General features: G+C 38.8%; 1 protein-coding gene across 1 annotated transcript; it reads left to right on the top strand.

Moving 5' to 3' along the window:
* LOC107627282 lies at positions 10,471–11,936 on the top strand. Its single transcript, XM_016330130.1, has 2 exons — positions 10,471–11,690; positions 11,873–11,936. Exons 1-2 carry the CDS (start codon positions 10,471–10,473, stop codon positions 11,934–11,936), a joined length of 1,284 nt encoding a protein of 427 aa, XP_016185616.1.

Below are 12,428 nucleotides of genomic sequence, written 5' to 3'. Positions count from 1 at the left end.
TGAGGGATAAGGCGTCTCAATGGCTGGAGACATTTCCCAAAGAAAGCATCAATAATTGGGATGATATAGTGAGCAAATTCTTAGCTAAGTTCTACCCACCTCAGAGAATCATTAGACTAAAGACAGAAGTGCAAACATTCACTCAAATGGATAGAGAATCACTTTATGAGGCATGGGAGAGATACAAGGCCTTGATAAGGAAGTGTCCACCTGAGATGTTTAGTGAATGGGACAGACTTCAGAATTTCTATGAATGCTTGACTCTAAAAGCTCAAGAGGCCCTAGATTACTCAGCAGGAGGTTCAGTGCAGCTAATGAAGACAGCTGAAGAAGCTCAGAATCTCATAGACACTGTGACTAACAATCAATACTTTTATGCTCATCAAAGGCAATGCCAACCAGCTCCAAAGAAAGGTGTGTTAGAGCTTGAAGGTGTGGACACTATCTTGGCACAGAACAAAATGATGCACCAACAAATCCAGCAGCAAATGGAGATGATGGCAAAGAGAATATATGGTCTTCAACTAGCTGTAGTGAGCACTGCACACCAACCATCAGCTGGGTGGGGACAAAATGAAGAAACCTATGAAGAACAGTAGCCTGAGCAAGTGCAGTATATGCACAACCAAAGTTATGGGACAAATGAGTTCCATGGAGATACTGATGCGTGAGCATCTTTCCTATCTTTTCCTAGTGAATTTGCATTTAAATTGTTGAGTTTAATAAAGAATTAATTATCTTTTAGCCACTATGGATGCTATTTTGAGTTTTGTGCAAATATGTTTATTTTAGGTAGCATTCGGCTAGATTTGATGGAGTTTCTGCAGCCCAAGAATCAAAGGAGATGGCAGCGAGGAGCGACGCGTACGCGTGACTTACGCGTGCGCGTGATTTGGAGCTTTCCATGCCGACGCGTGCGCGTGACTGACACGTACGTGTGATTTGAAGATTTGCTCAGCGATGCGTGTGCATACCTGACGCATACGCGTGACACGCTAAGAAGACAATCGACGCGTACGCGTGACATGCGCCACGTGCAGAAAACGCAGAAAAATGCTGGGGGCAATTTCTGGGCTGTTTTGACCCAGTTTCCCGCCCAGAAAACACATATTAGAAGCTGAAGAATGGACAAAACAAGTGGTCCCCATCCATCCATTGAAGATTTGCTGATTATTTGATTAATTCAAATATAAATTCAAATCTTATTTTTTTAGGAAAAAAGATATTATTTTAGTTTTAGATAATTAGATTTCTTAGGATTAGATATAAAATGGAGAAGAAACCTCTCTTTTGGGAGAGGCCCCGGAAACTTCCAATTCTATATAAATTTATATTCTGTAATCCTAGTTTTCTACTCTGAACCATGAGCAACTAAACCTCCATTGTTAAGGTTAGGAGCTCTGTCTATTTGTATGGATTGATTTTATTGCTTTTCCTATTTTAATTCATTTATGGATTTATAATTTAAGAATTGTTTTCGCTCTTTATCTTATGAATTTGGGTGGAACGGAAGTATGACCCTCTTTCTATTTGAGTTCTTGTATAACTTGGAAAAGCTCTTTACTTGAACAATAGCTTGAAAACACATTGTCCTAAATTTTAATTATCTGGATTTAACGGGATACGTGACATATAATCCTTTTATTTTTGGGTAATTAGAGTTTTTGTGGCATATAAACTGGAATTTGATCATCACCCTCTAATTAGAATTAATTGACCAAGGAATTGGCTATTGATGAATTTTAGAGCAGACTAGAAAGGTCTAAGGAATTAGGGTCTAGTCACATATAGTTTGCCATAAATTAAATCCTACATGATTAAAATAGTTAGTAAGAAAATTTAATCCGGAGAAATAGATAACTCTGAAACCTTAACTATCTTCTCCATATTTTCTTCCCAAAGTATTTACTTGCCCTTCTTCAATATTCTTTATATTGTTTAATATCTTTTATATTGCCCAACATTACTTTCTGTTTGCCTGACTAAGCCAATCACTCAATCATTGTTGCTTGATCCATCTATCCTCATGGGATCGACCCTCACTCACCTGAGGTATTACTTGGTACGACCCGGTACACTTGCCGGTTAATTTGTGGTTAGAAATTCCGCACCAAGTTTTTGGCCCCGTTGTCAGGGATTGATAGTGATTAACAACTATTAGTTATTTGATTGCTTAGATTAGGCATTTTAGTTTTAATTTTATTTAATTTTTGCTTAATATTTTCGAAATTTTTTTTAATAAATAGCACTAATATTTTTCCTTAATTTCTGAATTTAAGTTTTGTGTCCTCTATTTATTTTTATTTTAATTTTTCCTGTTTATTTTTCTTAGTTAATTTTGAATTTCTCTGTCTTAATTCTACCTATAATTTTCAAAATTTATTTATTTATTTTATTTAGTATTTTTATTTTATTATTTTACACAGGATACCTCACTAGGACTTCTCTGCACTCTGACGTAGAGAATCCCATCTTTTCTTGTCTTCTGTTTGTTTATGCGCATGAACAGAGACAAAGAACATCTCTTAGACTTTGATCCTGAACCTGAAAGAACTCTCAGGCGACGTTTAAAATAAGCAAGACTTTACAAGGCTGCATAGTCCACTATGGATAATAATAATGCTATTAATGCCAATGTGGCAAATCCGAATAGGGATGATCAACAAAGGAGAGTGCTTGGCTCTTATTCTGCTCCTACTGCGGATCTTTATGGAAAAAGTATTGTGGTGCCTCCTATAGCTGCAAACAAATTTGAGGTGAAGCCACAACTGGTCACCCTGGTACAACAAAACTGCCAATACCATGGACTTTCTCATGAAGATCCAAATCAGTTTATATATGATTTTCTGCAAATTTGTGATACTGTAAAGACAAATGGAGTGAACCCAGAGGTGTACAGACTCATGCTCTTCCTGTTTGCTCTGAGGGATAAAGCAAAACTATGGCTAGATTCTTAACCAAAGGAGAGTCTGAATACTTGGGAAAAGGTTGTTACAGAGTTTCTTACTAATTTTTTCCCACCAAAGAAGCTGACTAAGCTTAGGTTGGAAGTTTAGACTTTCAGGCAGAAGGAGGGTGAAACTCTTTATGAAGCTTGGGAGAGATACAAGCTACTAACTAGGCAATGCCCTCCGGACATGTTCTCCAAATGGACCCAACTAGATATCTTTTATGAAGGTTTGGGTGAGATGTCCAAGATGAGCTTAGATACCTCTACAGGTGGTTCATTGCACAAGAAGAAGACACCAGAGGAGACTATTGAGCTTATTGAATTGGTTGCTAGCAACCAATATTTATACTCATCTAACAGGAATCCTGTGAACTCTGAGACCTCTCAGAAGAGAGGCGTGTTGGAAGTGGAAGCTGTTAATGCTCTTCTTGCTCAGAACAAGCTTATGTCTCAGCAAATTAATCTACTTACTCAACAGATGGGTGGCATGTAAGTCTCAGCTATCAACACCCAAAATCCACCACAGGAAGTCTCTTATGACATGGCAGGTAATTTTGTGCAAAATGATAATTATGATTATGCTCAACCCTCTTCTGAACAGGTCAAATACATAAGAAGTGGTCCTTAATGTTTTTGAAGCTCTCAAGCACCCTAATGATTCTGAAGGGTGTATGAGAATTGATGTTGTTGAACCACTTGTTCAAGAAGTACTGGAAGCTGAGGTACTTAATGACATTTTGGATCCTATTTTTGAGTATGAATTAGTTGAAGTTGATGATTCACCACCCCAGAAGGCACTAGATCACACGCCTAAAGCAGAGGAGGAAGCCCCCAAGCTTGAGCTCAAACCTTTACCTCATTCTCTGAAATATGTATTCTTGGGTGAAAATGATTCCTATCCAGTAATTATTAGCTCTTCCCTGAAGCCTGAAGAGGAAGAGGCACTTATTTCAGTGCTCAGGAGCCATAAAACAGCTCTTGGGTGAACCATTAGTGACTTGAAAGGGATTAGTCCAACTAAGTGCATGCACAAGATCCTCCTTGAAGATGATGCTAAACCAGTTGTGCAACCACAAAGGAGACTTAATCCAACTATTAAAGAGGTAGTCCAAAAAGAGGTAATGAAACTATGGGAAGCATGTATTATTTACCCTATTTCTGACAGTCCTTGGGTAAGTCATGTGCAGGTAGTTCTCAAGAAAGGAAGGATGACAATGATCAAGAATGAAGAGAATGAGCTTATTCCTACAAGAACAATAACAGGATGGAGAATGTGTATAGACTAAGGAGGCTCAACACTGCTACAAGGAAGGATCACTTCCCCCTGCCTTTCATTGATCAGATGCTTGAGAGGTTAGCTAGTTATGCATTTTATTGCGTTCTAGATGGCTATTCTGGATATAACCAAATTGCAGTGGACCCTCAAGATCAAGAGAAGATAGAATTCACATGCCCCTTTGGAGTATTTGCCTATAGAAGAATGCCTTTTGGACTTTGCAATGCTCCAGCAACTTTTCAGAGGTGTATGCTTTCAATTTTTTCTGATATAGTTGAAAAGTTTATTGAGATATTTATGGATGACTTTTCTATCTTTGGTAATTCTTTTGAATCCTGCCTTAAGCATTTATCTCTTATCTTGAAACGGTGCCAAGAATCAAACCTTGTTTTAAATTGGAAAAATGCTACTTTATGGTTACAGCAGGTATTGTTCTTGGACACCAGATTTCAAGTAAGGGAATTGAAGTTGATAGAGAAAAGGTGGAAGTAATTGAAAAATTACCACCACCGACTAATGTTAAGGCAGTCAGGAGTTTCTTAGGTCATGCAGGATTTTATAGAAGATTTATAAAGGATTTTTCAAAAATTGCTAAACCTTTAAGCAACCTGTTAGTTGCTGATGTTCCTTTTGTCTTTGATTCTGATTACCTGCAAGCTTTTGAAACTCTGAAAGAAAACCTTACCTCTGCTCCCATTATAGCTCCCCCTGACTGGGATTTACCATTTGAATTAATGTGTGATGCTAGTGATTTTGCTATAGGAGCTGTTTTAGGACAGAGGCATGGTAAGCTTGTACATGTCATTTACTATGCCAGTCGTGTGCTCAATGATGCCCAAAAGAATTACACAACTACAGAAAAGGAATTATTAGCTATTGTGTATGCTATTGATAAGTTTAGGTCCTATTTACTTGGTTCTAAGGTTATTGTTTATACTGATCATGCTGCTTTGAAGTACCTTCTAACCAAACAGGATCCTAAACCAAGATTAATCAGATGGGTGTTGCTCCTTCAAGAGTTTGATATTGAGATAAAAGAAAGGAAAGGGTCAGAAAATCAAGTAGCTGACAATCTATCCAGAATTGAGCCTGAAGCAGGAATACAACCACCCACAGCTGTGACTGAGATGTTTCCAGATGAGTAATTGTTCCTCATTTAGTAGGCTCCATGATTTGCAGACATTGCAAATTATAAGGCCATGAATTTTATTCCAAGAGAGTACAGCAGACAACAAGTAAAGAAGCTATTGACTGATGCAAAGTACTACATTTAGGAGGAACCATGCCTTTTTAAAAGGTATTCAGATGATATCATTTGGAGATGTGTCCCAGATAAAGAAACACAGTATATTCCTTAGCATTGTCATGGTTCTGATTATGGAGGCCACTTTGGTGGTGAAAAGACAGCTACAAAGGTCCTTCAGAGCGGGTTTTACTGGCCTACTCTCTTCAGAGATTCAAGAGAATTTGTGAAGCACTGTGACAGATGTGCAAAAGCCACGAATCTCCCTGCCAACCATGAAATGCCACAGCAGGGGATTTTTGAGGTTGAGTTGTTTGATGTGTGGGGTATTGATTTCATGGGACCTTTTCCACCCTCACATTCAAACAACTATATCCTAGTGGCAGTTGATTATGTGTCCAAGTGGGTGGAAGCTGTGGCTCTACCCATCAATGATGCCAAGGTGGTAATGAGCTTTCTTCAGAGGTATATCTTTAGCCGGATTGGTGTCCCAAGGACATTCAGTAGTGATGGAGGAAGTCACTTCTGTAACAGACAACTGGACTCTCTTCTGCATAGATATGTAGTCCGTCATAAAGTGGCAACCCCCTATCACCCTCAGACAAGTGGACAGTTTATGTTTCCAACAGGGAACTTAAGAGGATTTTAGAGAAGACCATCAGTATTTCAAAAAAGGACTGATCTAGGAAGATTGATGATGCTCTCTGGGCATATCGGACAACTTACAAGACTTCTATTGGCTTGTCCCCCTATCAGTTGGTCTATGGCAAAGCCTGTCACTTGCCAGTTGAGTTAGAGCATAAAGCTTACTGGGCAATCCGGTATCTGAATCTTGATTCAGAAGCTGCAGGAATCAAGCGAATGCTTCAGTTGAATGAGCTTGATGAATTTAGATATTCAGCCTATGAGAATGCCAATCTCTATAAGGAGAGGACCAAGTTATTGCATGACAAGAAGATTGCCATCAGAGTCTTTGAGCCAGGACAGAGAGTGCTTCTGTATAATTCAAGGCTCAAACTCTTTCCTGGGAAGCTGAAATCCCGGTGGTCAGGATCGTTTCTGGTTACCAGAGCTTCACCTTATGGTTATGTGAAAATACAAGAAGAGAATTCTGACAGAAAATTTACAGTCAATGGCCAGAGGTTGACGCACTATCTTGGAGGCGAGATCGATCGCCAGAGATCCGCTCATCTGCTGAATTTGCAGAACTGACTGTCAAGCTAGTGACGTTGAAGAAGCACTTGTCGGGAGGCAACCCGATAAATTCGTATCCTTAGCTATTTTTTGTAGTAGTAGTTTTCTCACTTATTTAATTATTACTAAGTTTTTACTGTTTTTCAGATCATGCAGCTATCTTAGAACAGGGGACGGATAAATTAAAAAAAAAGAGAGAGAGAGCACCCGACGCGTACGCGTCAGATGGGTGTGCGTGAAAAATAAAAAAGACCAGAGAGTTGCGCGGGAGTGGTGCAGGAATGATGCCTTTCGCATAAACAAGCCCACGCGTACGCGTACCCCACACGTGCGCGTCATTCGTGATTTTGGCATTCCACGCGTACGCGTCATAGACGCATATGCGTGACCTTAAAAATCGACGTAAATAAGTGTTTGGGCAGAGAGTTGTGCTAGCTTGGGACTGGAAGTGTGCTAGAAGCAAAAAAAAAAAAAAAAACTGGTTCACGCGTACTCGTCCCTGATGCGTGCGCATTATCTGAACAATTGGCCATCCACGCGTGCGCGTGCATGACGTGCACGTGTCGGATGAAATTATTGGTTCCCAAGCCACGTGAATAGAGTTTTGTGTGTGCGTGGCTGGCTTCGCACGAATCGCACAAATCATGGGTACGCGGACACGTGCCTGACGCTCACGCGTCAGTAAGGAAAATTCGCGACCCACGCGTAAGCGTGCTGTACGCGTACGCGTCGCCTTCACCGCACAAATACACTAGTTCGCCGCCCAGTTTTGATTTTCTTTCTCTCTCTCCCAATCCTAATTCTCTCTTATTCTTTTATCCTTTTATTCTTCTTTCATCATAATAGTTGTTTCTTCCTGTTTTCAGTTCTTCTTTGCTTGAGGACAAGCAAACCTTTAAGTTTGGTGTTGACGCTTCGCTTAGAAGTTTTCTGTTTATTCTTATGGCACCAAAGGGAGGCGAATCATCTTCATAGGAGGAGCACAACCTGAAGAATAAAACGACCGCTAGGATAACTAAGATGGTTGAGTTCCTTTCATTCTATATTCCTTCCCGCTTTTATCATATTATGTTCCGGTTTTCTGCTATTTTTCTTTATTTTTTTGCATGATCCTTTATTAGTTAGAATCCTAGGTCTAGTTTAGTTTTCTCTTAATTGCTTTAGTTCCGAAAAGATGTCTCATGTGTTACTCACTGAGCTTGAATTCAAATAAAAAAATACAAAAGTGATGTATTGCATGAGAAAGTGAGTTTATATTGAAGAATAGTTTTATTTACTTAGATGTGGTGGTACTTTCTATGCTTCTGAATGCATGACATGAACAGTGCATATTTAAATTTGAATCAAAGAATGTTGATGTACTAGGAACAGGGATTTAGAGAATTATTATGACTTCTCTAAAATAAGTAAAAAGTTTAATCCTTGAAGCAAAAGAAACAGCACTGAAAAAAAAAACCAGGCCCAAGGCTCTGAGCATCAATAACTAGGAAGGTCAGACATGATTAAAAGCTCAAAGAGTTGTTTCCCTAGTTACATGCTTGTGGTGTTCTTGTGTCAAGTAATCCTTGAGACAAAATATTTAGAGTCGAGATCAACTGCAATTAGAAGAGTATGCCAAAGGCTTTGAGCACCACTGTCTGGGAGTAGCTGAAAGAAAAATCAGAACTTCAAAAGAGTTCCCCAGTTAAGTGCTTGTGGTGTTTCTGTGTCAAGTAAAACTTGAGACAAAACGTTTAATGTCACGGCTAGGCTCAAGGTGCAAAGCACCAAAGAAAAGAAAAATAGATGTGTTCAAGGGTTAAATTGAATTACAAAAGATCAGAGAATTCATAATATTATCTGAATTCTAATTCCAAATGATAGTAACATTCTTCTAATTCAAAGGAGAGTGAGATGCCAAAACTATTCAGGATTGCAGTTGTAAACCCCACTATAAGAAGAGACATGAGCTTAATCGAACTCTCATTCTGATGCAAATTCACATTCTAAGACTATATTATTTTGGTTGCTTGAGGACAAGCAACAATTCAAGTTTGGTGTTGTGATGCGTGAGCATCTTTCCTATCTTTTCCTAGTGAATTTGCATTTAAATTGTTGAGTTTAATAAAGAATTAATTATCTTTTAGCCACTATGGATGCTACTTTGAGTTTTGTGCAAATCTGTTTATTTTAGGTAGCATTCGGCTGGATTTGATGGAGTTTCTGCAGCACAAGAATTAAAGGAGATGGCAGCGAGGAGCGACGCGTACGCGTGACTGACGCGTGCGCGTGATTTGGAGCTTTCCATGGCGACGCGTTCACGTGGCTGACGCGTACGTGTGATTTGTAGATTTGCTCAGCAACGCGTGTACATACCTGACGCGTACGCGTGACACACTAAGAAGACCATCGACGCGTACGCATGACTGACGCATATGCGTGACATGCGCCACGTGCAGAAAACACAGAAAAACGCTGGGGGCGATTTCTGGGCTGTTTTGACCCAGTTTCCAGCCCAGAAAACACAGATTAGAAGCTGAAGAATGGACAAAACAAGTGGTCCCCATCCATCCATTGAAGATTTGCTGATTATTTGATTAATTCGAATTTAAATTCAAATCTTATTTTTTTAGGAAAAGATATTATTTTAGTTTTAGATAATTAGATTTTAAATTTATTAGGATTAGATATAAAATGGAGAAGAAACCTCTCTTTTGGGAGAAGCCCCGGAGACTTCGAATTCTATACCAATTTACATTCCGTAATCCTAGTTTTCTATTCTAAACTATGAGCAACTAAACCTCCATTGTTAAGGTTAGGAGCTCTGTCTATTTGTATGGATTGGTTTTATTGCTTTTTTTATTTTAATTCATCTATGGATTCATAATTTAAGAATTGTTTTCGCTCTTTATCTTATGAATTTGGGTGGAACGGAAGTATGACCCTCTTTTTATGTGAGTTCTTGTATAACTTGGAAAAGCTCTTTACTTGAACAATAGCTTGAAAACACATTCTCCTAAATTTTAATTATCTGGATTTAATGGGATACCTGACATATAATCCTTTTATTTTTGGGTAATTAGAGTTTTTGTGGCATATAAACTGGAATTTGATCATCACCCTCTAATTAGAATTAATTGACCAAGGAATTGGCTATTGATGAATTTTAGAGCAGACTAGAAAGGTCTAAGGAATTAGGGTCTAGTCACATATAGTTTGCCATAAATTAAATCCTACATGATTAAAATAGTTAGTAGGAAAAGTTAATCTGGAAAAATAGATAACTCTGAAACCTTAACTATCTTCTCCATATTTTCTTCCCAAAGTATTTACTTGCCCTTCTTCAATATTCTTTATATTGTTTAATGTCTTTTATATTGCCCAACATTACTTTTTGTTTGCCTGACTAAGCCAATCACTCAATCATTGTTGCTTGATCTATCAATCCTCGTGGGATCGACCCTCACTCACCTGAGGTATTACTTGGTACGATCCGGTACAGTTGCCGGTTAGTTTGTGGTTAGAAATTCCGCACCAGATACTTTTAATCCCTCTTGGAGGAACCACCCCAATTTGAGATGGGGAGACAACCAAAACTCATGGCAAAGGAATTCTAACCCAAGCAACTCTCGCAACACAAACCACCAGAACCATCAACAAACTAACCGAAATCCCTACAGAAAACCACAAAATAATCACCCTCCATCTAATTTATATCCACCAAATAATCCTTCAACCAACTAAAATAACTTTCATCCACCATCTGCATCTCACACTCAGCCACAACCACCCCAAGAGTCCCAAAGAATCTCCAACCTGGAGATGATGATGGAGAAAATGATGAAACATCAAGAGTTGGCCAATAAGAATTATGAAGCCTCACTGAGAAATCTAGAAAGACAAATTGGACCATTGTCCAAACAGCCAACTGAAAGACCAACCAACACTTTCCCAAGTGATACCATTCCAAATCCCAAAGAAGAATGCAAAGCAATTCAACACAGACGTGGAAGGACATTGGAAAATGACAAGGTTGACAGTAAAGTGACAGCTGAAGAGAAGGACCAGGAGAAGCTCAAGAAGAAGGAGGAAGAGCCACAAGCTCCAAGGAAGGCAAATCAAGTCATGGAAGAGCATCCACAAGAACAGAGGAAGGAGGTGAAACCTTACATTCCTCCGCTGCCATACCCTCAAAGGTTGCAAAGAGAGCTCAAGGACCAACAATTTCTCAAGTTTCTAGAAGTTTTTAAGAAGCTGGAAATCAACCTTCCCCTAGCTGAAGCATTGGAGCAGATGCCTTTATATGAAAAATTCCTCAAAGAACTCATTAACAAGAAGAGAAGCTGGAATGAAAAAGAGACGGTGATCTTGACACAAGAGTGCAGTGCAGTAATTCAAAAGGGTCTCCCACCAAAACTCAAAGATCCTGGGAGCTTCATTTTGCCTTGCACCATTAGCAACATGTCCATTGATAAGGCACTGTGTGATCTAGGATCAAGTATCAATCTGATGCTTCTATCCATGACGAGAAGGCTGTCTATAGAAGAAGTAAAGCCTACATGGATGTCCTTGCAACTTGCTGAAAGATCAATGGTAATCCCCAATGGAGTGGTTGAGAATCTCTTAGTCAAGGTGGGTAACTTCATATTTCCAGCGAATTTTCTGATCCTGGATCTAGATGAAGAGGGAGGTGATTCTATCATATTAGGAAGGTCTTTCCTAGGCACAACAAGAGCCATCATTGATGTGAAGAAAGGAGAAATGACCTTGAGAACACATAATGAGCAGATCATTCTAAATGTCTTTAAGGAGATGCAGCATCCTGTTGAGAAGAAAGGTTGCATGAGAATTGAGGAGGAAGACTTAAACTGGAAGGAAAAACCCAAGGAAGCACTCTTCAACTCACCCTTAGTGCAGAAGACTGACATTGAAGAGAAACAAAAGGGTCATGAGGATAAGAAGGTTGAGAAGGAATTACAAAAAGTGGTTACAAGATTGATCATTAAGAAGAAAGCCCCTGACATAAGGCCTGCTTTCAAGAGAGAAGGGTCACTGAAGAAAAGAAAGAAGAGCAAGAAAAAGGTTCCAAAAGGGTGGAGAAACAAGAAAATTCCATCTGAAGAGTTCTCAGAGGGAAACAAAGTGAAACTAATTTACCAATAGTTGGAGGCATTTCCACAAACTGATGATTATTACACTATCAATAAAATACTCTTGTTGGAACATATAGAGATTATTCATCAAAACACAGAAAAAAGGCTCACAGTGAGAGGGGACAAGTTGAGGCACTATAATCATCAGCTACCCTAACAGAGAACCAATGTCAATCTAATGACAGTAAAAGAGCGCTCCATGGGAGGTAGCCCATGATTTAGTATTCTTGCTTTTATTTTAATGTCAATAATTAATGGTTCTTCTAGCATGAATTTGAGCTTTTATGGGTAGATTTGACAACAGCATACAGCATTTTAAAGCATATGTCTGATTCCTAAGTTTGGTGTGCCTAAAGGCACTCTAAAATGGCTTTCCAAGCATGATGATCATACAACCATCTTAGGATATATACTCATTCATTTTATTGAAGTATATAGCCAAACATTAAGTTTGGTGTTCTACATATGCTATGAAGTTCAAAGAAGGTCAAATTTATTCAAAGGCAAAAAAATTTATTAAGAATGGACCATGTCTTGCATCATTTTGAATTTATGTTTTTTTTTAAAGAAAAAAATGTTCCTTATGAATTAACTAGTGACAGAAATTCTATTGAAGTTTACATGAACCAATTG

The sequence above is a fragment of the Arachis ipaensis genome, chromosome B02, assembly GCF_000816755.2.
Source record: "Arachis ipaensis cultivar K30076 chromosome B02, Araip1.1, whole genome shotgun sequence".
NCBI lineage: Eukaryota > Viridiplantae > Streptophyta > Magnoliopsida > Fabales > Fabaceae > Arachis > Arachis ipaensis.
The sequence above is the reverse complement of the archived record's forward strand: the minus strand, read 5'-3'. Positions and strand labels throughout refer to the sequence as shown.

Coding starts and splice junctions, on each gene's coding strand:
- LOC107627282 (XM_016330130.1), top strand. CDS start 10,471: ATGGAGAAAATGATGAAACATCAAGAGTTGGCCAATAAGAATTATGAA. Junction 11,691..11,872: donor CCTGCTTTCAAGAGAGAAGG/GTCACTGAAGAA, acceptor TGGAACATATAG/AGATTATTCATCAAAACACA.